Consider the following 25008-nt stretch of genomic DNA (forward strand, 5'->3'; position numbering starts at 1 on the left):
CTTGAATACCCGCCAATACCATTAAACACGATCAGCCTTACCAACCAATTAAAACTTCAGGCAACACAAAACAAAGCCACCCACAGAGCCTCCAAACAACGTCCCCCATACACAACCAAAATTAAAGAGCTTCACGAAAAATACAATATTTTACCACTGAACATAAGAACATACAGCCAAGCACAGGCAGTATGGTACAAACTAGAAGTAATGGAAGACGAATTATACCATCGACTAAAAACAGAGGACACCAGAAGATCACACAGCTGGTGGCCAAAAAGCCTTCTCCAGAACCCTCAAGAGCCAGAACTATTGTACACTAAATAGTACACAAAAGATGAGAGTATTCTACTAGTTACACAAAGACCTAGCAGACCTCTCCAACTAACACAATAACAAACACCCCCTTGCTAGCTCGCTTAGCCTCCTCCCTGTTCCCTTGAGCTCAGGCGACCTCTTAGTGCGGCCTTCACCATAGCCAATCAAATCGTCTCTGCTAGGTGGATAGCCCACCTGCTCTTATTCTCTTCTACTTTACTTCCCGTTTCATAACTTTCCTTCTACCTTACCTCTTCTCTCCCTTCCCATGACAAGCCATTGCCATTTTATCTCCATTATCATCATCATCATCGTCGGGGAACTGGACTTCACACATCGCTCCTGAACTAAGAAGACCTCTCAACAAGACCTCCTGCTGGACCCGGAACTGTGAAGACCACCCTCTCTCTGGTGCCATTGTTGGCCATCTTCCCGGACCGGACCATCCACCACTGACATCGTCGTCGACAACAACTCACGAGCGTTTTCGGTTTATCGAGCATTAGTTTGCCCTCCCCACTGGTGGTGTGAGTGACCCACACTCCAGCTGGAGAGCAGCTATAGCGCGATATTCCCGACGTGGTTTGAGCTCTTTTCCTTCTACTGCTATTTTTCCTTTTTTCGCTCTGGCCTAGGGACCTGCACCCTCAAAAGTGTATTCCAGCAAGCGTGCAACAGATCAAGAATCACCTCAGAAAGACTAACAAGCTCAACATCCAAAAGAGCTTCCTTCACGCATTCATCGTTGGTTCCCAATCAGCCAAATGGTACCTGGCGGCTACAAAAGAGGAACCACCTTTTGCGGACAAGAAAACACCAAGACAAACCCAAGTCAGCCTTCATCGACTACGACTAGGGTACAAGTGCTCCTGACAGATGATCGGAAATGACGTCATGGAATGCACCTACTGTCAGGAGCCAACAGCCAACCCACTTGAACACTATCTCCTAGACTGCGAAGTCACACAAAGTCTCCGAAACAGAACTCAAAACTTCCAAGAAACACACACAACACCAGCGGCCACTCTAATCCGAAAGGCCCAAACAAACCACATTCACCACCTTCTCCGGGTCATCACACGATACCCACCGCCCAGATAGCTTAGAAAGTATCCTCTCCCAGCAGGTGCGGACCCCAGTTCGGGGGGCGCGCCACTCCGAAACTGACCACGTCCAAGAGTGGGGGTTGGTGGTAAGCGTCCACTGATCGGGGGTCCGCTCACACTTGCAACCTGCAGTATCCTTCCACATCTGCAGCTAGGACAACCTCCAATCCCAATCCGGTCTGGCTGCTCCAGGAGCTCCAGCCGGAACCACCAAACGGGCCGCTTATAGGCAAAGGCCCGTGTCGGACTACGGCCCGACAATCTCAACAACAACAACAACAACCGGGGAACTCATTCTACACTCGGCTACTGGACCAGCAACATCCCTCAACAGCTCCTCACCACCCAGCTTCCTCAGAAACCTCCTCGTCCTACAGGTCCTCTGAGCAAGCTACTCCTCACCTAGTCACTCCTAAGCACTGCACTGAACAACAATATATATATACAGAATTGCATTGTGAGTTTCTATTCTACCTCATTCCTGAGTGTGAGATATTTACATGTACGTGCGTTTGTGTGCCCATACAAACAGAAAATAGACAACTAAAGAGAACTGACAAATGGCCACATACAGTACGCTACAGTCCTTACTTGGGGCTGGCGGACGCTCGCCCCACAAGGGGTCACAGCTCAAGATTGAAGAAGCCGCAAGTCCAGAAAACTGTGAGGGCAAACTTTTTCGGAGTGAGAATTGTGAACTCTTGGAACAATCTACCAGAGAGTGTTGTGACGGCACCGAGTGTGAGCTCTTTCAAGACCAGACTTGACTAACACTGGAGCAGGTTCAGGTACATCCAGGAGCCGGTACATGCCCAGTACTTGCCAACAGTGTGTGACAGATACGTGACCGATCGCCCAAGAGGCTAACGAGCCGATCAGTGGTGAAGAGGATAAAAGGAAAATAAAATTATGGAAGCTATTACAGGTCACAGTTTTACTTTATAAACCAGGGTCCTGTCCAGGGGCTGAGTTTGGTTAATATTCGTTTTTATCCCAATAGATTAAGTTAGGTTAGGTACAGATGTAACATGTGAGCCTCTCGCCATTGCGTCTCGGTTTCGAATTTCAGTCCAGGTCAGGTATGGGACGTGTGTGACCTTACCAAACATGGCAGGTTTCTCCGGGTAATCCTGTTTCCCCCTGTACTAACACTGGACAACCATCACCTTTACCCAATGTAGATTAAAATAAAGTAAAAAAAAATATCAGCTGCCCGAACTGTCAATAAGCTCATAAGCGGCGAAATGATATATAAGTAATAATGATAGAAAACAAATTTAAAATATAAATGAAGTTACTCCTCACACAAATAGAAAACTTTACTTAGAGTTTTTTAATATAGAAAACTTGTGAATAAAACCAACTAACGGAAACTATTCTTAGAAAATAAAACACCACACAAGGAAATACTCTTCTCTCCTGGCCTGGCAATAATTAATATATTAATAGATGAATAAGTTAGTATTTTAGTGTTATATTTACAGTAATTTGAGGTTAATATCAGGTGAAGGGTTTGGTGCAGGTCCAAGAGATGGCTCGCCGGGGCATTGTCTGCTAATTGTGTATCAGAACTTGAATGGTTGTAGGTGCCCAGGTGAGTTAACTTTGTCCTATATTTAAAGGCTCTTGTTCTTCCTTGTTTTACATTACAGGAAGGTTTTGAAGTATCATGTTAAGGTGACTTCCGGTAATGGTACTTCTCACTGTTCTAATCACTTGTTGATGGTTATGAAGGAGTGATGTTTATGATGTGGCTTTATTTTATTTAAGTTTTTCCTCTATGATAGTTTCCAGTATCAGGAATATAATTTATACTAGTAAAATTAGGTAATATATGTGTAGTTGTTGAATATTAAAAATAAAAGGTAGGGATAAAATATAGGGTAATGATTAATAAGAACTATTATTTAAAAAAGTTATTCATTTTATTTGGAAATTATTCCCAAGAAGCAGACCTTCGAGATGGTGTTTTTATCTTTAGTTTGATATTAACCAAGATTATTGATAGCATACCTAGATATAATGACAACCTAACAAGCATGTTTGTGTTAATTAGGTAACACATTAGTGATCAACCCTCACTGTCTTGATTATGCAGTAACAGCTTGTAGAAGTGTTCTGTCTACAAATAGTGGTAAATTTGCATTAGTTCACACTACTCTGTTAGATAGTCAAAACTATGTTGTTGTTGTTGTTGTTGTTTTTGTTTTTGTGTGCATTTTGACTGGCTTGACCTTGATTTCCGTCGGAAATTGCCAGTATTTTAGTTATAAGGGTTTTAAGTGAGGCGTTTTCCGACAAAAACTCATGGCCAAGCCAATACAAAATACATAAAAAAACACTCGAAAAACATATAAACCTAACCTAACCTAACCTAACCTTACCTTACCTTACCTTACCTTACCTTACCTTACCTTACCTTACCTTACCTTACCTTACCTAACCTAACCTAACCTAACCTAACCTAACTGTCACCATATAATGGAACCACTTGACGATATTTACACTCGTTCTTATATTTAGGACACTTTACTGAGGCCAGAAGAACGCCATGAGATCTAAAAAATGCTACTGCTTGTTCCTTTTTTTTCCCCAAAACTCACAATCAACACCATATAATTGAAGTGACACCCATTGCAGACTTCCATGGTTGGAAATGAATTTGAATTTTGAAATATGAGAGACCCAAAATCACAATCGAATCTGATTGAGCAAAAAATACGGCGAATTAAACCACAATTCATTTTAATTGGCGACCCCCCAAAAAGCTTTTGATTGGCCACGTGACGTGTACGGGAACTCATGCACATTACGATTTATGAAGGAGACACGCTGAGTGGGTGGTCGGGCAGGTGATAATGGCGGAAGATTAATGGAAGCAAATAGAGAAATATCTGGCATGCTCTAACTCCGTTATTATACTTTTGCGACGGTAAAGTAATAGAAGAAAATTATCTTAAAATTAGACGTATTTTTTCGAATATGATAATAGATTTGGGTAGGAAAGTTGTGTGCACTAATGCAAATATACCCAAATAGCTGTTAGGAGGCTGTACTGAACTGCACCACTATTTTTATTTTATAACCAGCATAATACAAGCAAAACCAACCCATGAAATCTTACCTTCACCAAACAATCCTAATACATTTTATCAGTGAGGAAAGGTGAAGTACTTTTGGTTAAACTTTGTTTTATATATTTTGCCAGTTTGCTCCCTCACAAAATGAAGCAGTATCAACCCCAAATGAAATAAAAACAGTCAGGGTAGATAAGTTCAAAGACTCATTGAGTTTCACCATGGAAGAGAACGTTTGCCATGACTGTTCATAATACTAGAGCATCCATATGTACTGTACACTATATGGTACAACTTAAGATTAAGTACACAAACTTATGACTGATATATTTACTGCGAAGTAACTTATGAATTTACTGCTATGAATCGTCAAATGGGCGATGGTTTCCGTACCTTCATCACCACACTATGTCTCATTTTATCACGCATGAACCACTGAGCATTATACAGTACAGTATGACTCAGAAATGTGTATCGTAAATCTTGAGGTCTACAGGTATTCTCGAAACAAAAATTATGAAAAAATTCCACTTAAATATTGGTTGAGAAACTTGTTGGTTTTGAGCTATAGAACATGAAAGACTTACAGGAAGTGTGAGCTACAAGATGAGATGGAAAAATGAAACTTTTCCAAAGATTTTTTTATATTTTATGTAAATACAGTGTACAGTGTGGTACATTGGCTTCATTAAATTTCAAGTTTATAATTCTTTTATACAGTCCTGTGTGCACATAGTACTATGAACCCATAGGTTAGATACTATGTGTGGTAACACCCCATTTTGTCTACTCTGAAATTACTGCTACTGTATGCCCATTTGGTCTAGATTAGATTAGATTGGATTAGGTTAAGTAACTTTCAGAGATCATTAACTGACAATTGACATTCTGGGACATTTTCAGAGTACTGTAGATAGAAACGGAGTGCAGTGCAGTTGATGAAATAGTAATTTGGCAGTTGACCAAATGGGAGTAGAAAAAGTGAGCATAACCCTGTGCATATTATATGTTAGGTACTGTGTGCATGAACCTCTGTCACTCGGAGTTTGAAACTTGAATTGGAGTTAATGAAGGTTTAGTTTTGTCTGATTAGGCCCAAACTCAGTTAGATTTGTATGTTTTCTAGATACAGTACCTGCAAATGCCTACTAAAAGACAATTTCCAATACAAAAATTAATTTTATGAGATACTGTATACCTTTAACCATTTCAGTACAGTAGTTAGATTAAAACATTGCAATTCAGAACAACTTTTTGTATGTTGATCTGTGCATTGTGCATTCAAGTCCCCGGGTTACGAATAGGTTCCGCTCCTGAGGACGTTCTTAAGTCGGATTTGTACGTAAATCAGAACACATGCTGTGTGTGTACCATACTTACAGAACATCTAAAATCACTTAATTTAAGACAAAAGAAGAAATAGAATGACAAAATGTAGTAAATGAAAGTAAAAAATAAGTCATCAGGTAAATAAAATACAGTACGTACTGTAAATTTCAAGTTTAACCCCGTTTGTATCGGTGGGCATTCGTAAGTTTATACCCATCTCTCTTCACCAAAAATTATTAAACAAATTACAGTATAGTGTTAAGGACCTACTAAGTACAGTAAATGGCATCCATTTCAAAAAGGCATATTGTTGGCAGCTGATCATGTTCGTTGCATTGAATTGGATTACAGTTGTGTTCATTGTTAAAGCATAAAATAGTGGTAAGCTTTTTAGTTATTTCATATGTGTCCCATAGAAATAATCCTCTGATATTAATGGAAGTTTATGTTGACAGATACCATGGTATAGGCATTAGAACAAACACCAGGGATGGATCACCTTATCTTCCTGGCTCAAGAGAGGGTAGAGTCCTTACAGGTTAGGACTATCCTTTGTCTTACTTCTTAAGCTCTGGTTAATAGTACAGGTATTTTATATTATGACTGTATTATTAAGATACCTGTGTATGAAATAGTTCCGTGGCACATGTACTACATAATGACAAAGTATCATACAACTCTTATTATTTTATAATTAATTTATATGTACAGTATTGATTGCAGGTGTTTTCTTGTTCTTTAAAATTCTACATTTTAATTAATAGTATTTTGTATTAAAATTTTCTTACTTAAAGTCACTTAATTAACAAGTTTTAGGAAGTAAATTGATTTGAAGAACATTGACATTACAAGCAAAGTGGCAGCATTGTTAACCTCTTTATCAGTTAATTTTGTCATGAAAATTATATAAGACAGAAGAGCCATGGGAATATGTCCATATAATGACAAAAGTCCATGCACACTGTAGGACTGAGTGTTAAGTATTACAGGAGACCCTTGCCATACACAAGGCATAGGTTCCAAAAAATGGCACGAATTGGCAAAATCCACTTACAACAGTATCAACTTGTACTACTTTAGTGCACTACTGTATACCTATACCAAACAACTGACCAGCTGTGGCAGCACTCATCCCATCTTTTTACTTATCTAATAATAAAACTTTTTTTGTCAGGGTCATCACTGACTAATGCCTTTTACATTTCACTCCACTAGCATTACTAGCACTGACACTAGGCAGTCTTTCAGGGCCATTTCACACAGAAACACTAAAGTTTTGAGAGTACAACACAAGATGCTGCGTGGGGTGACTCGTTGTTCTGCGGGATAAAGCTCGCAAGCTTGCCACCATAGCCACCATCTGCTTACCGCGAATCCTATTAATCGCAAACTCGCAAATGGCAGGGGTATACCGTATTGTTCTTTCTGAAGCTTGGTAAAATACATCTCTTTGAAAACTCACAACAATATGGTAACACTTCCCAACAGTGGTCTGTGTTAACCAGTTACCTTACAAAAAATCTCTATAGAAGAAAAGTTTTTCTTTCCTGAATAGTAATCCAATTCAGGTGGAGGAATACAACTTATCTTATTTTGGTTCCTCCTAAATTTGTCTCTTATGCCTGAAGAATTGATTCAACTCAGTACAGAGAACTACACTGTACAGTACTGTGTACAGTATCTATTTATGCTTGATTATGACACAGACTTATTTTTTATTTAATATTAAAAGATGTTGACAAACCTGGTTCATATTTATTATTACAATCCTCTTTGTTTGTTTACAGTTAACTTTACGCTCAGCTTCGTCCCGTTTAGCAAATAATGTCACCTCTCTGGGCAGTGGAGCCAGGACTACCTTCACCAACACAGTCAATGCCATCAAGAACCAAAGGCTTAGAATAGACTTGACAGATAAAGTCCGAGAGTGGCTAGCAAAACTTAGAGAGGCGTTAAGTGCGTTCTACCCCTCTCAAGTTTATGACCGATTTTTAGTGTTTTTCCTTACTGAAGGTGAGTCAGTACAGCATAGTGTACATTATTATTTTTTATTCTGCCTTTACAGTCAATAAAAAGTATGGACCATCCTTCCGTGGATAACCGTATGAAACATCGTGTGAAAACTGTAAACATATACCCGTGGTTACTTGCATCAGTTGGTTTTATAACTCATTTTCTATTTCACTGACCTTGGGGTGGTCGATGCTTAATTTACTGACTGTATTTATGATAAGAAAAATATTTAACAAACATTAGTATGAGAGCTAGAGCTAGGGTGGGGTAACTTTAGAGGTCGGGGGGCCACACCGCCTCATGAGGGCTTTTCACTGGCCACCTATTAATTTCAAACCTAATAATAATAATCTTTGCGTATTTAATAGGTATGGTCGCTACCCTGGAATCATCCAAGTACAGTTCTGCGGCGATGGAACTCAAACCATGTGTTTTGAGCTGGCCTTGACTTTGTGAACTTCATATTTGTACAATCATAGTAAAGATACATATTGAAGAAAAAATGAGAAATGTCAAACCAATAAAAAAAATCAACGGGTCCCCTTAAAAGACACTGAATTCAAATATGGTTGCGGGTCACCCTAACACCCTCGGTGGATCACCTGAACACCCTCGGCAGGTCACAGTTTCCCCATCCCTGAGCTAGAGTATGATGACTATTATTGATTATGATTAGAATGTTTCTCAACTGCAGTAGTCTGTGAAAAATTATAAAAAACTGGTACCGATCTAAAGATTTTTCATTTTTTTATAGTTACCTTACATACACACACACACACACACACACACACACACACACACACACACAGACACACATACATTAGTCTCTGGAAAGTTATAAAATTCAATATTTACAGATTTTTTCCCCATTACTGTACACATACATAATCAGTACTATACTCTAGAGAATTATACTGTACTGGTATTTATTAAATATTTTTTCTTGTTTCATACACAAACTACTTGGAGAATCTTAGAATATTGGTTATTATTTGAGTTTCATTTTCAGTCACACGCACACACATATACTTTGGCGGGGCATGTTTCTTTGCGGGAAGCATCTTTGGCATACTCGTGGGCATGAGGATACACCACAGCTTAGTCGCACCTCAACGAATGAGAGCTGTGGTGGCCAACAGTTACAGAGGAATGGAGGTAAGCATAGATAGAGATAGAGATAGAAATTTACTTTTTTTACTTTTATCCTTTTCACCACCGATTTGCTCGTTAGCCGCTCTGATGACACCCTGTCATCAGCTAACCCATACAAGTGTGTACAAGTGTGGAAGGTGAATGGAAATCGAGAGGTAAAGAGAATAAAACCCAAAGAGCAGGACCAGTCTTAACCCCTTGTTTATGAGCGCCTCTCGGAGCTGAATAAAATCATCTGACGTTAGCCAAATAAAATATTAAAAGTGGCGTCCCAATAGTAAAGGGGTTAAGTATTATACACAGAAGACCAAAACATTTTAAAAGGCAATAAAGTATTAGTGAACAGTTGAAAATTGAGGAACAGTACTATTTACCTAACTTATTTACCCATATGATAGGTTGGAGTACTGTACATTATTAAGTTACTTGTCAACCTCTACTATTTTACACAGCAGTAAGATTAAGAATGAATGAATGACAAAACATTAATTGAAAATGTGTATGTTCTCCTGCTTATATCTGGCTAGCTTGCAATTAGTAGAAAAAGACATGAAAATGGCTTAAAAATAAATACCCCTGTATTTCTATTCATACATACCTTATAATGCTGTCACCATTTGGGAATTATAGTGCGCTTTAACTTTTACTGTACAACCACTTCTATTTGTGTCTGATGTTTCTGAATCTAGAGTAGAATTATATCAACCATCCTGGACAAGTTATTGCCATTTTTAAGATACAATCATCTTAATATCATTCAGTATTATAAGATTTTGTCCCATGTGAATGTTAAAGGTGCACCAAGTGTGCATTACACCCTCCTATGCCCAGAATTAGCATTTCATGTGATTAAATGTTTTATATGTAAGTGACCTGTACAACATTTATTAATGAAAACTAGTGAAGTTAAATCCATACACTTAAGAAATATAACATTACATGTATTTTTATTTATGTATTGATTACCTCAGGGAGTAGTGACCCTGCATTGCCAGCTAAGAGGGTACAGTACTGTACTTGGAAATCCTACACAATGACCAGTTCCCACTCTGTAATGGGGGTTGGTGATAGGAAGTGCATCCAGCTGTAAAACTTAATTTAAATTTACCTGAAGGTAACTGGGACACCCTGTCATCAGCTAACCCATACAAGTGTGGAAAATGGCTGTAAGACAGTGATGATGATCAGTAGCCTGCAGCTGATTAAGATTCATAAACTGTGAGACACAAAACCAATGCAACTCTGGACCTTTGGGTTTATTTTTGCAGATGAATCTTTAGGCACTTAGGTTAGTTGGGGAATGTATGTAAGGTGGAATTGCTGGCTCTTTAGGACACTTTTTGTATAGTAGAGAGAACATGCCACCTGAGAATCATACACTGATAATTGAAAACTTATTAAAAGGTAAATGGAAAACATTTTGTAAACCTATATTTTCTAAAAGAAATTATGAATTCATTCTCAGTCATAAATCTAGAGACTCTTATGGTCTATAATCAGAAAACTTTTAATGTTTCAGGCCATTGGAGTGGTGGAAGATGTGGTCGCTCCGAGGATTATCGAGCCATACCAAGTACTAATTCAAGTCAAAGCTGCAGGAATTGACTATCTGGATATTAAAGTGGCGGAAGGTTATGGTCGTGTTATGAGAAAACAACTAAATAAATATAATCCAGTAAGTCTTTTAATGAGTTGTTTTTAAATGTTCAGGAAAGCCACATGTAAATTTTATAACTTTAATTCAAATTCTCGGACAATTTGATCTAACCTTACCCTAGATTGTTGTAATTATTGAGGTTCTATTGCATTTATGACAAATACATAACCATATACAGCAACTTTATTCGGCCATGAAAATTTGTGTCAATAATGGTAAACGTCTGAATGTGTGGTAACGTTGATATCTTCTCACATCTAGAACACTGACGGGGAGTTTCCAGTTGTGTTGGGGCGAGACTGTTCCGGTATTGTAGTGGCCATAGGCAAGGCCGTCACACGAGTTGAGCAGGGGGAGGAGGTAAGTCATAGGTTTTAATATACAAGGTAGCTGCAGTATTGTTTTTATATACAAGGTAGCTGCAGTATTGATATTTTATTATTTTTACTTGGTTTTCAATAAGTTCATAATCTGTTAATGTTTTTTAATTGTTACATAGTTTTCAAGAGAATTTTTTGTAGTTTTGAAAATGCTTTTATTATCCCTTAAGTGATGGAGGTTGTACCTAGATGATGAATGAGCACTTTTTGTCCCACAATTGTGTCGGGCAGAGTGAGGATGAGGCTGAAGAACTGGTAGACTGGTGTAAATTCAGAAATAATAGCTCATGTGTAAACTTCATCACTAGTGACAGTGACAAACTAGTCATAAGTACATAAGTGCTTATTGACCAAGAGGAAAGCAAATGCTGTAAGAAAATGAGGTAGAAGTGTTTTGCTATGTGTTGCATGTGCACCAGCTTGGAGTGCATCACCAACATGGGGTGTTCGTAGTATATTAGACTGCAAAATCTTTGTGGAAACATGATAGTACAGCCACATAATGAATGAACTTTTGATTGTTTTCACCCTTACTATGTTGATGCCCCGTGACCATAAACCTGTTCTTTAAGATTACTGAAACAAATATGACTATCTGAGGACACTTGTGTTTGGGAAGTACGGTATATGGACAGGGACAGGTATTGTCAGCATTGTTACAACTCAAATCCACATTCCTTATAAGCCCAACCCTATCAAGTTTCAGTCTCCATTATTATAAAATGAAAAACAAAACAAAATATGTACAGTACTGTATGATTATTTTCATCTTGATACCTTGTTTTATTTTGTTTCGTCATAATACAGTATAAATGGTTTCTGTCTTATTGAAAAATTTCATTTGCTTGAAGCATCACGAGAGGGAGATGAGGTCAGGGGAGTGATAGATACAGCTTATACTCTACTGTACTTTTATTGCTAGGTCAAATTACATACATATTTTATTTTTTCTATTATTGAAGATGTTATATTATTTATGATGAATTGTACACCATAAATGGCTGATCATATGAGAACATAATGAGGAGTCAATAATAAAAACAGGACCAGAACCCTGGAAAATTATGAGAAAATTTTCCCAGTACAGTAGGCTCTCGCCATTAACGTTTTCGACAATAACGGTAAGTTACAATAGATACCCATTTTCGATAATAACGTCTGGATTCTCTTGAATAACGGAAATTTCGCAGGAAGCGTCCGAGCGCATCAATGATAGCGTTTGTTTGCCGCCATGTTGATGACGTAGTTGTCCACTCCGCCTCACTCTCACACACGCTCAGTGGAACACAGCGCTGCACCCACGTGTGAGATTTTCGCCACTATAACCAGTGGTTGTTAGGGTCGGTGATCAATAATGGCTTCTGCATTTTTGCCTGTGGGGGCTAGGGGAGGTGGTGGAGGGAGTGATTTGCCACTTGAATGACTGGGAACTTTTAAAGTGAGGAAATTGAACTGTCCTGAGTCTACAGTGCAAAATATTACGAGGAACTTAGAGGAGACCAAGAAGAGTATTGCTCTGGCTAAAAATATTTCGGTAGTGATGGAAATGCGAGGCGAGCTATGAATGATAAAGGCGATAGAAGCGGGTTGTTAGTGATAACAGAGCATTTTCTTGTGAAATGTTTAGCTTGTAGAATGAAAGACAGTGCAAGTGTTAGCGGCCCTCAGATACGGAACAATCATCACATCAAGCACCTCAAAAACTAAGTGTTATATTACTCAAACTCTTTATTTTGATGATTGAATAGCAATTCTTTTTATTTCAGCTAACAAAAAGTGTTAGGAAGGCTTCAAGGGGAAAAAATGGGTGAAATTCTTGTGGCGGTGGCACCAATAAACCCTTTTTACATGTATTTTAATGTCACACAAATAACGTTTTCGCTGATAACGGTGTTTTTCAGGCACCTATTAAGCGTTATTGGTGAGAGCCTACTGTACCTTGAAAATTCCGGGGATGGGGGATATTTCCCTGGGTTCGGGAGATGATATAATGTGTAATTTCTGGAACTTCTCTGAAAAATTATCCGTTACCCGGAAAATTCCAGGGAGGAGGGTTTTTCCGGTTTTGAGAGAGTCGTCTCGTTACCCAGAAATCTCTCATTCCCAGAAGAACTCTGCACCAATTGGTCCACCTAATGGAGATATAACTACAGTCGGCTCTCATATTTGGACACCTATTTAGACTGTAAAAACCTCGCGAAATTCAAATCGTCCAAATTTAAATACAACTTCCTGTGGAGAAAATTAATTTGAGTCTGGTACTTTCGATGTTTGGCTAAATTTTGCCTTATTTACCCTACTTTTTTGGTAGTAAAGCAATATCCTAATAAACCAACGAAAATAACACATAAAGTTAAATAAAAAGTAAAAAAACACAAAAAAAGTTTATTCCGAGGCTAGAGGTGGGTTAGTTGGATGTGGGCCATCCTGGGCCACATCCAGAAATCCTTCAAAGTCTAGGTCGTTCTCGAGTGGCTCAACATCTGCCGTTGCAGCATCCTCTGCCCCATCTGCTATGCGAATGTTCTGGATTGCGTCGGCTACATCCTGGCGGCGTGAGAAGAATCTTGTTATCACAGAATGTTGTTTTTCCCTGATTTTGCAGTTGTAAATTGCCATGGGAATATCATTGAGACTGTCAAGTTAGGGCAATGCATTTTGTAGTTCAGGGGCGTCTTGAGTGAATTTCTGAAGTGATTCTTTCATGTCACTGCACTCTGTGAGAATCTTTTCCAGCTTGGCAGTGGTCAATTTTTCAATCACTTCTGGTTGTCCTTCTTTGTCTGAGCTAGAATCAGAATCATTTTGAAGCATCTCAGTTATGTTTTCCTCAGAATTAAAAGTGACAAGGTTCATAACAGTGTCCTCAGTGACCTCAGCAAATTCACCGCCTACACGCCTTACTGACTCGACTGTCTCTGCTAACAGTGAACCGTTGTCTAGCTGCTGCGCACCTGAGGCACCTCCACACTCGACCTTGAGATGAGGGAAGAGTGGTGTCCAAGCATGCGTGATTTTTGGAACATTGATCTCATGCCACGAATCAACCATTGTGTCAACAGCATTGCGAATATTAAATTTGTTCCAAAATTGCTTAACGGTTAGGATATGGGCAGGGGTGGAAGACGGTCCTTGAGTGGCAGAAGATGGTCCAGGTGTGGCAGACGGTTCAAGGGTGGCAGACTCGTTCTCATCTTCACTCTCAATATCACTAACTGTAGCAATTTATAGCAGTTCAACTTGGCTGTCAGCTTCATGGCTCATTTGGTTGTGAACGGTGAGGTAGTACATGAGCTTAACATTGGCTATCAGTTCTTGATCCAGCGGCTGTATCTTTGAAGTTGTGGTCACAGGAAGGAAGCACACTTGTACGTTGGGGTGGAAGTCTACCAAATACCTCTCATGACCATGAATAACAACACCTTGAAATCTAGGTTCTTATGCTTACAATGTGCCCTTGCATCAGGGATAAAATACTTCTCAAACCACTTCTTTGACAGATTTTTGTCCATGTAACCTTTGGCAGTCTTCTCCTAATACACATTAAGCTTATTCATATCTTGATTCCTGCACGCATGCAGTTTCTGCCTTGAAACTGGGGGAAGATGAAAAAAAAATTTTTCTGCACACTGCACTGTAAATCACTCTAGCTTGCTCACCCAACTCTGGCCCAGACACGCTGGCATCCTCCTTCACTCTCCTGCTCAACCACTTGCTAAGGTACGCCTCGGTTATTGCAATGATTTTGCTTTATTCACTTGTGTCTGCACTCATTCGTTCGTGGGTGCCGAAATACTTCTTTCCAATGTCCAGTTGTTGTTTAATAGTCCCTTTCTTTTGCTTCACTGTTCTTATTGTACTTTCAGGTGCGCCTGTTAGTCGCCGAATTTTTCTCTGGTCTTCATGTCTTTCTCGATATATTCCACAATTTTCGCCTTATCAGCCAAACTATATTTTGCATGTTTCTTGCCAACTCTGTACTCCCTTTTTGCCTTTGGCAGTTCTGGGCGCTTAGGAGGGTTCCCATTCACACCAGGTTGACCCCCACCACCTACTGGTTCAACACTTGCCATATCAAGGGCGCGAAATGAGCGTCAGAACACGAGATCACCAAGAGATAAGTTCTTGCTGTCTTAGTGTGTGGGCGGGAAGGAACTAATGGCGCTGCTAGCGCCACAAACAACTAAGATAATTTGCAGGAATGAAAATGTCTTGTGACACCAGTGAAGGCCTGGTAGTGAATGAACAAAGTTCTAGACACTCAAGTGTGAAGAAACAAAAATTCCTGCACTTTGAGACCAGCAGACAACCTTTCGCAATTCCTCAATAGATGGCGCTGCCGCACCACTGCCATTAGTAAACAAACCGCACAGCAGCAAGGGTTGTGTAGCTGCAGCCGTTTATTTTGTATTTTTTACCTACTGAGTAAGTAAATAATCGTATTTTTCGCAGTATATCAACAATATTAGTTAAATCAATTGTTTTTATAGTATAAAGAATACTTGTAATTGCTAAGTAATGAGGTATCAGTCTTTGTAAGGGGCTGATTTCAGTTGACCCTAAGAAAACCTCCGCTACAACCCATCAACCAGCATCGTGGAAGACGCTCAAACCCGTCAAAATTTGAGTTTCCGGCGTCAAAATTTGAAATTGTGTAGGTTTTTTTTGTGTGTCCAAATAAAAAACGTTGAATTAAAAACTCGAGAAATTTGAGAACCTACTGTAGATTGAACTATTAGCTGATGGCAATAAAAAAATACTTTTTGTTTTCCAGCAAAAAAAATTTGTTACCGTAATTTAACATTTAATGTTTTTTATTCAACATTATTATAACTTGTTATAAATGTATGATGATGACTTCCCGGTGTCTCACAGGTTTGGCTTGCAGTTCCATTTTATCATCCAGGGACTTTGAGTGAATATGTGGTGGTGTCAGAAAAGCTGGTGGCCCTGAAACCAACACAGTTATCTTATGAAGGAGCCGCTGCACTTCCATACAGTATTATGACTGCTTGGGATGCTCTGGTAACACAAGGAGGTCTTGGCCCAGACTCTACCACAGGCAAAAGGTGAGATGAGCTCATAGTGTCAAGCTTATTACTGTATTGTACTAAGAATTGGTCATCAGCGACATCAACACAGCCTGGGCAAAAAGTTGTCTCAGTGAGTCCATCAGATACAATTAGTATTAATTTTCTTGGCTAACACACTTACCAATGGTACTGTATGTAAATTTTATAGTGAAACCAAAATATGATACCTTCAAGACAGAAGCACATCTCTCATCCTCGCACACCTTGGCATTAATTTTGTAGTATGTACTGGTGTGTAATGCATACTGAGCTAAGTTTCGATAGTGGTGTACGTGTTTTATTACTTTTGTGTAAATAAATTAAGAAATTCTACACACAAGTACAAATATTCTTACATACACACAGTTCTAAAATTGAAATATTTCTATGTTTAGGCAACTATTGAACAGTTTCTAATAAGAAAAATTTCTCAAAACATTTTATACAGTAAAGTCCAACATATTATTTTGACTTTTCCACTCTGAAGCCTCCACTAAGGCACCAATGCTCTGAAAATTTATTTGATATTGCTCGTTTTATCCTCTTGTTTACTGCAGTATGTGTTTGACTAAACTCATTCTCATTTACAGAGTGTTGGTACATGCAGGTGTGTCTGGTGTGGGGGTGGTGGCAATACAGTTGGTGCGAGCCTGGGGAGGAAGTGTCACTACAACAGTATCCTCCCGAGCAGCACCTTTGGCACACATGCTGGGTGCTGAAGACGTCATTACCTATGATAATTCAAATTTTGATAAGGAGCTCATGCTAAGAGAAAAGTACGATGCTGTTACACATTATAACAACTGTTGTCTCAGTATGGATGTCAAAATCCTTTGTCCATTGTGTCATAGTCTCTCACAAAATTTTAACGATTGGAGCGAGTGTACACCAAAGATGTTTCAGTTTGATGCTTATTGCATGAATTGCGTAAGATACATTATTATAAATCATATAAACATTACTAATTGCAACTGCAATGAATGATATTTGGCTAAATGTAATCTATGATAAAATGCAGACTATTGAGATTTTTTCTTATTTTTGTGTAATCAGATATGATGTGATCCTCAACACAGTGGGTCAGGTGCTACATGATTCCTGTTTAAAACATTGTCTTCCTGGTGGAGTCGTAGTGACCACCACCTCATCTCAACTGGCGTCCGACTCTTTTGGATATGTGACAGGAGGCCTTTATTCATTGTACATGAGAGCAAGATACTGGTTCACAAAGGTAAAATTCTCTCTCAACTTTTTTTTTAGTTGAGAAAGTTTTTTCTTTAAAATCTCACCTATATACTGTACATCTTTGTGCATCCATTACAGGATTTGCTGTAAATAACACTATCATCATTTACATATTTTTGCTACATTATATTTAACAGTTTTCCAGTTTCTCTCCCAGATGTATTAGCTATTTTCAGCCCGGTCCTTTCCAAATATTTAGACCCAGAGGCAACAGGAGTGAAAAAATTACTAATACTGTCTGAACAAAACATTGCTGAGTACTAATTTATTTGCTTATATTTTAGTGGGATAAATATTAGACACCCTATCAACAAATTAAATACATGTATAACAAAGTATGTTATTATTTGTGCAGTCACCTTGGCTGACTGGAGGTCGATGGGGTACTTCAGAAGTCAGCGGTAATGTGCTGGAGAAGGTGTCGCCTCTTGTAGACTCTGGACGGTTGCAGGCAGTTGTGGACAAGGTATACACTGCCCAGGATGCTGAGGTGGCATTTTCACATGTAGCCAAAGGCGAACAAATTGGTAAAACTGTTGTGCGATTTAGGTAAGTTCACAGAGAGTACAGGTAGTTCTGCTATAACGCGATAATTGTGTTCTTGTAAAATATCGTGTTATAGAAAATCGCGTAATAGAAATAACAGGGCTTATGGAGAAAATAGGGTTAGGTGCAGATTACTCGAAATCGAAAAAATTTAGTATTTAGCCTAACACAAAGGATAGCACAGTCTAAATAAATGTTACATTCATATCTAATAATGAAATCATACAGTAAATTTAACACTTTACCTTGAAAAAATATGAATGTAACTTGATGGGGGAGAAGGGTGATTTTGAGGTTGATAACATTGAGCTTCTCTTCAAGTGTTATATCCTTTCTTTTACGATAATCACCGGGAATTCTATCATCAGAGCGCCTTTTGGAGATATTCTTCTTTACCATATTCACAGTTAATACCACAAAATTGGAGAAATAGTAAGCAAAAATCGCGTTATAGCAAACAAGCGTTCGCGTTATACAAATATTGTTCCGAATTCATAAATCGCGTTAGAGCAAATTCGCGTTATCAAAACACGCGTTATAGCAGAACTCCCTGTACAAATAGTTTCTTGTTGTTTGTTTTTACCATTAATGTGTGCAGACTAATAAATCATTAGTTTAGAATTGTAATTGTTGCTGTACCACATTTATCAGTGAGTGACTTCATGCTGTACACCCACTAAAAAATCATTCGGCACCCGTGTCATATTGTATCGTGCCGTAAGGGTGCCGAATAAATTTTTATTGGGTGTATAACTTATTGGCATACATCGGGATGGCCCCTCTGGCCGGTCTGTACTGTACTATACCCACAAAAAAATTACTCGGCACCCTCACGATGTGATGCATTATGACACGGGTGCCGAATAATTTTTTTGTGGGTGTACATATGTACTGTATATACTGTACAGTACACTTCAGTCGTCAAACCTCCCTTACTAATAACTGCTTTGTGTCAGCCATGTTAAAATCAAAGAAAATGTCTTTGCAGCTTCATCACTGAACTTCCTTTCAAACAGGGATATTAAGTGGAGGATTTAAAAACCCAGCTTGGCCATTAACATTTCCACTGCAGTAATTTGTGCCCTAGAATCCTCAATACAGTATGCAAGTGTGGTAGTCCTGACAACTGTGGATTTCCCACCAAAAGATATTAATTTAATGTTGGGGTGTAGGGTAGGTAGGTTAAGGATCTTTAAATCAGGAGAATGATACAAAAGGGGGGTTATTATCACTTATGTTTGTAATTACTGATGAGTTGTGATGTGTCTTGATAGATACAGTTTACTGTACTGTACTGTATTGTGTGATGGGTTAAGTGATGTTTCTTTGACATTACTCTGTTTTCTTTTATAACTATTTTCTTGTCATACTTATTATTTTTTCTTTCTTTGTGTGTGTATTTGTTAATCCTCCATCATTTTTATTGTGCCCTTTAGTTCCATATTGTAAATTTCAGATTAATAAGGATTTGCAAGTGATAAAGAGAGTAAGGATTCTCACACTATTATTTTGTGTGGGTTCAGATGAGTTTCAAATTTAGGGACCCAGGCAAATACCAGTTTAGGTTTGGCCATGATAGACATTTGTGAAATTTTGAAAACTTGAATAAATGTACGCTTATCCTGTGTCCTATAATACGTGGAGTCCAATAGTCTGTTCACTTGAACTTTGCAACTATGGCCTAGGGTCAGTTTATAGCAAGGCAGCTGATTGGTTGATGGACAGCCACAGAAAGACTCACTGCAGTTGTTTAATATACAGTACCTGTATACTGTACTGTATCGTACAGTATTTATATTTTGATATTTTAAGGAATATTAACTACCCGGTGGGTGGAGGTGGTAGAGCAAGTGTGTGGTGGGTAATGAAGCAGAGGAAGAATATGGCGGGAGGGGAGGAGGAAGGTGGTGAGTCACTGAGACTGCGACTAGCCAAGAGAGCGTAATGCAGCCAGACAATGAGGGTGATGCGCCATAGAAAGTAGTCCGTGACGACGCAAAACGACGTAGTATTAGATCACCGGGACGTTAAACAAATTTTTGGTCTCTAAAGTTAGCGACATAGTCCCGACACAACGTTAAGCAGGACGACGTTAAGCACGGACTTACTGTATAGTATATATTTAGGCTGTCAGTTGTGTAATATTATATGGAACTTTCTTGTACCTTGGTAACATGCTTGCTATTTTCATCAAATGTTCTTGGTATTGCTGAAAGGGCAGTTGTATAAAAAAAAATCTTGCAAAACAACAACAAAATAAATTTGTGGACTGAAGTCTAGATATTCCAAGGAAGAAAGAATATGTAAGAGAAATATTTTGAAGGTACAGGACTAATTTTTTGTGACAGTACATTACTGTCCTTTAAAGATATGGTACAGTCGGGGTCAAAAGTCTTGAACACTTGACAGTATTTGGCACGTAAGTACCCAAAGATCTTAGGTATGAAGGAGAGTTTTATCCCATTTTGTGGTTCAGGCATAATATGTGATGACAAATAGTGTTATTAGTATATCCCAATCATATACGGTATGTATAACTCAGAAGTAGATGCCAGATATTGCTAAGTGTTCAAGACTTTTGACGCCGACTGTACATTGTTTTGCAGGTGAGGAATATTTTTTTTTAAGATGAATTACAAAGTCCAAAAGGTATTTTTATAACTGGCATGTTGAATATTAAATGTGAACCCTTCCTAATTACACTGACAAACCAATAGTACTAACTGTCACCATATTTTCTTACAGTATTAACACACCAATTAGGAATCTAGGAATGGCTTTTTGTAAGTATATGACATTAGTATTGACTATGTTTGCTTTTTATGTTAAAATAAATGTAATTAATTAGCCAACAACCTAATTATGGAAATAAAATTTGATTAACATTACACACACAAAGACTATTTTATAACATGTTTGTCATTCATAGAGGATATATTTTAATGGTACAGGTATGAGTATAACAATGATGGTCTTACAGCTTATGTAGTGCATTGCATGAATTATTAAATTTTCTTTTTTGCTAAGTAACCTAATGTAAGATGAAAATGTTGAAATTGTTGCAGCATTTTTAGCCACTGTTAAAATATTCCTTCTCATTTGCAGGGCAAGACCATTAGCTTCTCGAATGGAAGGCTCTCAGTAACATTGATGGATAGTCCATTGTGGTAATTCATCTGAACACTTAAATGTGAGCCAGTGTGGTAATCTGTCCGAAGACTGAGACTGTCCTGCTGATTGCATTCTCTTTGGGAAAAAGCAACGTACAATGTAATAAAAATAAATCCATTTGGGTTATATTTTTTTATAAATACAGGTAGTAGTTTTACTTAGACAATCTTTATAGCACATACCTTGTAGGTGGAAATTATTATAATTGTGTTGACAGTACAGTAGTAAAGTTTGAAGGAATACACTATGTATTTTTAGATGGCACTATACAGTATATAGCGAGTAATACTTCCCCCCTCATCACAATGCATACTTCATTATACAGCAGTTGCCAAATATTGATTAGCTAGTGGTCTCACATAGCTAGCTTAATGCCTGGGGTTTCATGTAGATGCTAACATAATGCTTGCAGTCTCACGTAGCCAACAAATATATTTGTGGTCTCACATGGTCAGCTAGCATAATGCTGGTGATCTCCTGTAACCAGTTAATAATATTATTGTGGTCTCTGTTAGCAAGCTAGCACAATGCTTATCACCTCACAGTGCCAGCTAACATAATGCTTGTGGCAGTCATGTTGCCAGCTTGCATTATGCTTGTGGCAGTCATATTGCCATCTAGCATTATGCATGTGGTCTCGCTTCACCAGTAGCAAAATGCTTGTGGAATTACATTGTCAACAGCATAATACTTGTGGTCTCAGGAAGCCAATAGCATAATGCTTGTGGTCTCAGGAAGCCAACAGCTTAATAATGTTCGTGGTGTCAGGAAGCCAATAGCATAATGCTTGTGATTTCAGGAAATCAACAGCATAATGCTTGTGGACGTCACCAGCAGCAAAATGTATGTTAACTGAGGTGCTCTCACAATTCTAAATCTTTACTAACCTTGATAAAGAGATCTTTTCTAAGAGCTGTCATTTTGATATTGTAAAATGTAATGTAAATTGTGCAGGCCTCCTGCTGTGAATATTATTTCTACCTCAATCATTTGAATTCAGATTGTAGTGTACTTATTTTTCATAAATATTGTGCCAAGCCAATGACAACAGTTCTGTCTCAGGTGTTGTTTTTATTTACTGTACTGCTGATAAAGTTTAAATGCCGAGAATTCTTATTGGTTTTAAAGATGTTTCAGAATAAGAGCGTTTTCTCACTGCCATGTCATACAAGACTAGTCATTGTGTTGCATCAATTAAGTAAATCAATATTAATGCCAATAAATCATCTCCATAATTAACTTATTTAACAAATTAGTTCGGTTTTATTCTGTTATTGTCAGTGCATTCAGTAATGTACTTTTGGTGTTGTCATTGTTATTTTACATTAATTAAACAAGACAAAACAGTTATATTTACATGTACAAAAAATATATTTTAATCTACTTGAAGGAGATACTGACTCTTAGGTTTCTGAATAAATTCCATCAGCCGTATATTTTTGTAGGCATTTCTATCTGTATCTTAGCAGAATACTGTAATGTTATCTAAACTGAAGTAAATACTGTATGTAGTTCTCCCTGCTTGTTAGGTTCAGCTTCAGTTAACCATTTTCAATGTAAAAGAAAAAGTGAAAAGTACAGTGTCCCAGAGTGCTTACAGTGGATGAAAACATGATTGAATTGCTATATGGAGTACCCAAGGGTGGGGCAAATCCCTCACTGCAGCAAAGTCCAAGTGGCTATAGTGACAGAAAATACTGATTATTATATACCTGTACAGTATTTTGAGATGCTGCAGGTTCCCTTCATTTCACAAGTAAATATTCATAAATCAAGCACATCTAAATAAATTAGTTTAGATCTTATTCCTGTGTTAAAGTACAGTATTTAAAGAACTACAGGTATAATTAAGGATGTTACTTGATCCTACCATGTGTGGAAGTGTACAGTCGTGTTTTCATTCAGAGTGGAGAGAATCTAAATATACAATGAATTACAATCAGAATATTACATTTTACACAAGCTTTACCAAGACTGCGTGCAAGGAGATGCAAATTCAGTTTCTCAGACAAGGACTACTAATACTGAACAGGTTTCTCGACAATACTACCATCAGCGATGCTCATTGGCCGTCCAGATGTGATGTAATTTTTGTGATTGTTATGCTCATTTTACTTAAGCAATGAGGCTATTAATGCTCATTAGTGATACGGTAGAAACGGATTTTTTTGCCCGACTTAAGATCTTTACGTGTAAATACTGTATTTAATGAAATACGACTGTGTTTGATTGCCACATAATACATAAACAATGACAAGACATAACACAAGGTCTTCCCACTATGTTGTGAAATAGTTATTTGTGGTTTTTAAATGTACATAATAGGTCAAAATGGTATGAACTATAACATGGGCAAGTGTTGTATACAGTGTACAGTCTTCTTACTGAATAAACATAGATATGACTTTTTCATTTTGATTTTACAAAATTTTTATTCTTATCCTGTTGAAAAAGTAATATTGTCTGTTGGAGCCCACCAAACTTAAAGTACTGCATGTAAAAGTGTTACAATAGATAACAAGAATATAAGTTATGTATGGCAGAGGGAAGAGACCTAATGGATTGACAGAGCATTTATAGTTTCTCTGTACAGTACAGTACAGTACAGTACTGTATACTGTACAGGGAAAGTAAATACTGTGGGTGAGAAAGTGAAAATATATCTCATAGGCCTGCAAGACCATCAGCAGCAGTTTAGATATGGCCCAACTGCAAAGTTGAGAACTTATTTACTGCTGGGTGACCTGGGTGCAAAAATTGTAGAGGATAACCCATTCACAGTTACTACACTGGAAATATGCATTAAAAATGCTTTGTGTTGTGTTGACAGTGAACGGTTTGAAGCTTTGATATCTCGCCTCACTGTTAACCAAGCCCCTGGCTCTAACACTGCCTCGGTATCGACTGGTTCAGATACCTCACTAGTGAGTGACGGGGAGAAATGGGAAGTTATTTGTCAGGCAAAAAACTTAGCAAGGAGAGGGACATTTCGGGATGTATTCATTCACCCAGATCGCACGATATTACAGAGGGAACAGCACAGGAAGCTCATGCAGAGCTTGAAGCAGAGGAAGGAGGAGTCGAGGTTAAGAGGGGACGGGCGTACATGGGTTATATCCAGGGGGAGGGTAGTGGAAGCGAGTGCACCAGCGCTGAGCCGTAGGGCAGCGGTACACACCACCCCCCCCCCTATATCACCCAGTGGGAGGCACCAGCTCTATCTACTATCAGGGAAGATGTGAGCACCGTGTAAACAATGACATTTCTAACCACATCCTGCAAAATACAGTGTACTTAGCAAATGCTGCAGCTGCTGAGAATGGAGGGGGGCCGGAGTTACTACTAAGAGCAGAGACGTTACCGAGCTTGAATGTCATGTACTCTAATACTGACACATTCCTCGACAAGAGAGAGGAGTTTGAAACACTACTGAAGGTACACCAACCCGATATGGTAGGAGTTGTAGAACTGTTATACAAGAATAAGACGGATATGACTTATTTACGAACTTTTCTCAAATAACTTGCAAGAAGGGAGTTGTTATCTATGCTAGGCAAGACCTTAGAACATGCCAGGTGAGGGTATAGGGAGAAGATGTTTTTGAAGAATCAAAGTGGTGTAAAATTAAATTGAGGGGAGGAGAGGAGATGTGCTTATTGTCGGGTGCATCTACAGATCCCCAAACTGCAGCTTACCAAACCAAAGGAACTTAAGAGTCTTAATCTACCAGAGCTGGTTGGTGAGGATGCTCACAGGAGGACAGCTTGTGGGTTGCCATGCTCGCCAGCGGGAGCGAGGACCGCCAGGCAGGCGTAGGAGGTGTTGCTGGCTGGTTGGTGTAGGTAGAAAGAGGCAGGTCACCACGAGGTCAGGTCTTAAATAGCTGGGGGGTAGGCGTGGCTTAGTAGTTGACCCCCACTCCGTGATGTATGGCAGCGCTGG

At 38.5% G+C, this 25008-nt stretch overlaps 1 protein-coding gene across 4 annotated transcripts; it reads left to right on the forward strand.

Annotated features, from left to right (window-relative positions):
• The first annotated feature begins 2819 nt into the window (after window positions 1-2819).
• LOC121872457 (reticulon-4-interacting protein 1 homolog, mitochondrial-like) lies at window positions 2820-23489 on the forward strand. 4 transcript variants are annotated; one of them, XM_042375229.1, is made up of 13 exons: window positions 2902-3018; window positions 5405-5482; window positions 6286-6368; window positions 7618-7843; window positions 8853-8998; window positions 10515-10670; window positions 10914-11012; window positions 15908-16101; window positions 16695-16880; window positions 17158-17335; window positions 17705-17898; window positions 20641-20678; window positions 21001-23489. In XM_042375229.1, the coding sequence occupies exons 3-13, from the start codon at window positions 6321-6323 to the stop codon at window positions 21012-21014; spliced, it is 1479 nt and encodes a 492-aa protein (XP_042231163.1). In that variant the 5' UTR covers window positions 2902-3018; window positions 5405-5482; window positions 6286-6320; the 3' UTR covers window positions 21015-23489. The 4 variants fall into 4 exon arrangements, with proteins under 4 accessions (XP_042231164.1, XP_042231162.1, XP_042231165.1 ...); XM_042375230.1 differs by lacking the exons at window positions 2902-3018; window positions 5405-5482 and adding an exon at window positions 2820-2881; XM_042375228.1 differs by lacking the exon at window positions 5405-5482 and having other exon boundaries at window positions 2891-3018.
• The last annotated feature ends 1519 nt before the right edge of the window (window positions 23490-25008 follow it).

This window comes from Homarus americanus, unplaced genomic scaffold (assembly GCF_018991925.1).
Source record: "Homarus americanus isolate GMGI-L3 unplaced genomic scaffold, GMGI_Hamer_2.0 scaffold11302, whole genome shotgun sequence".
NCBI classification, from domain to species: Eukaryota; Metazoa; Arthropoda; class Malacostraca; order Decapoda; family Nephropidae; genus Homarus; species Homarus americanus.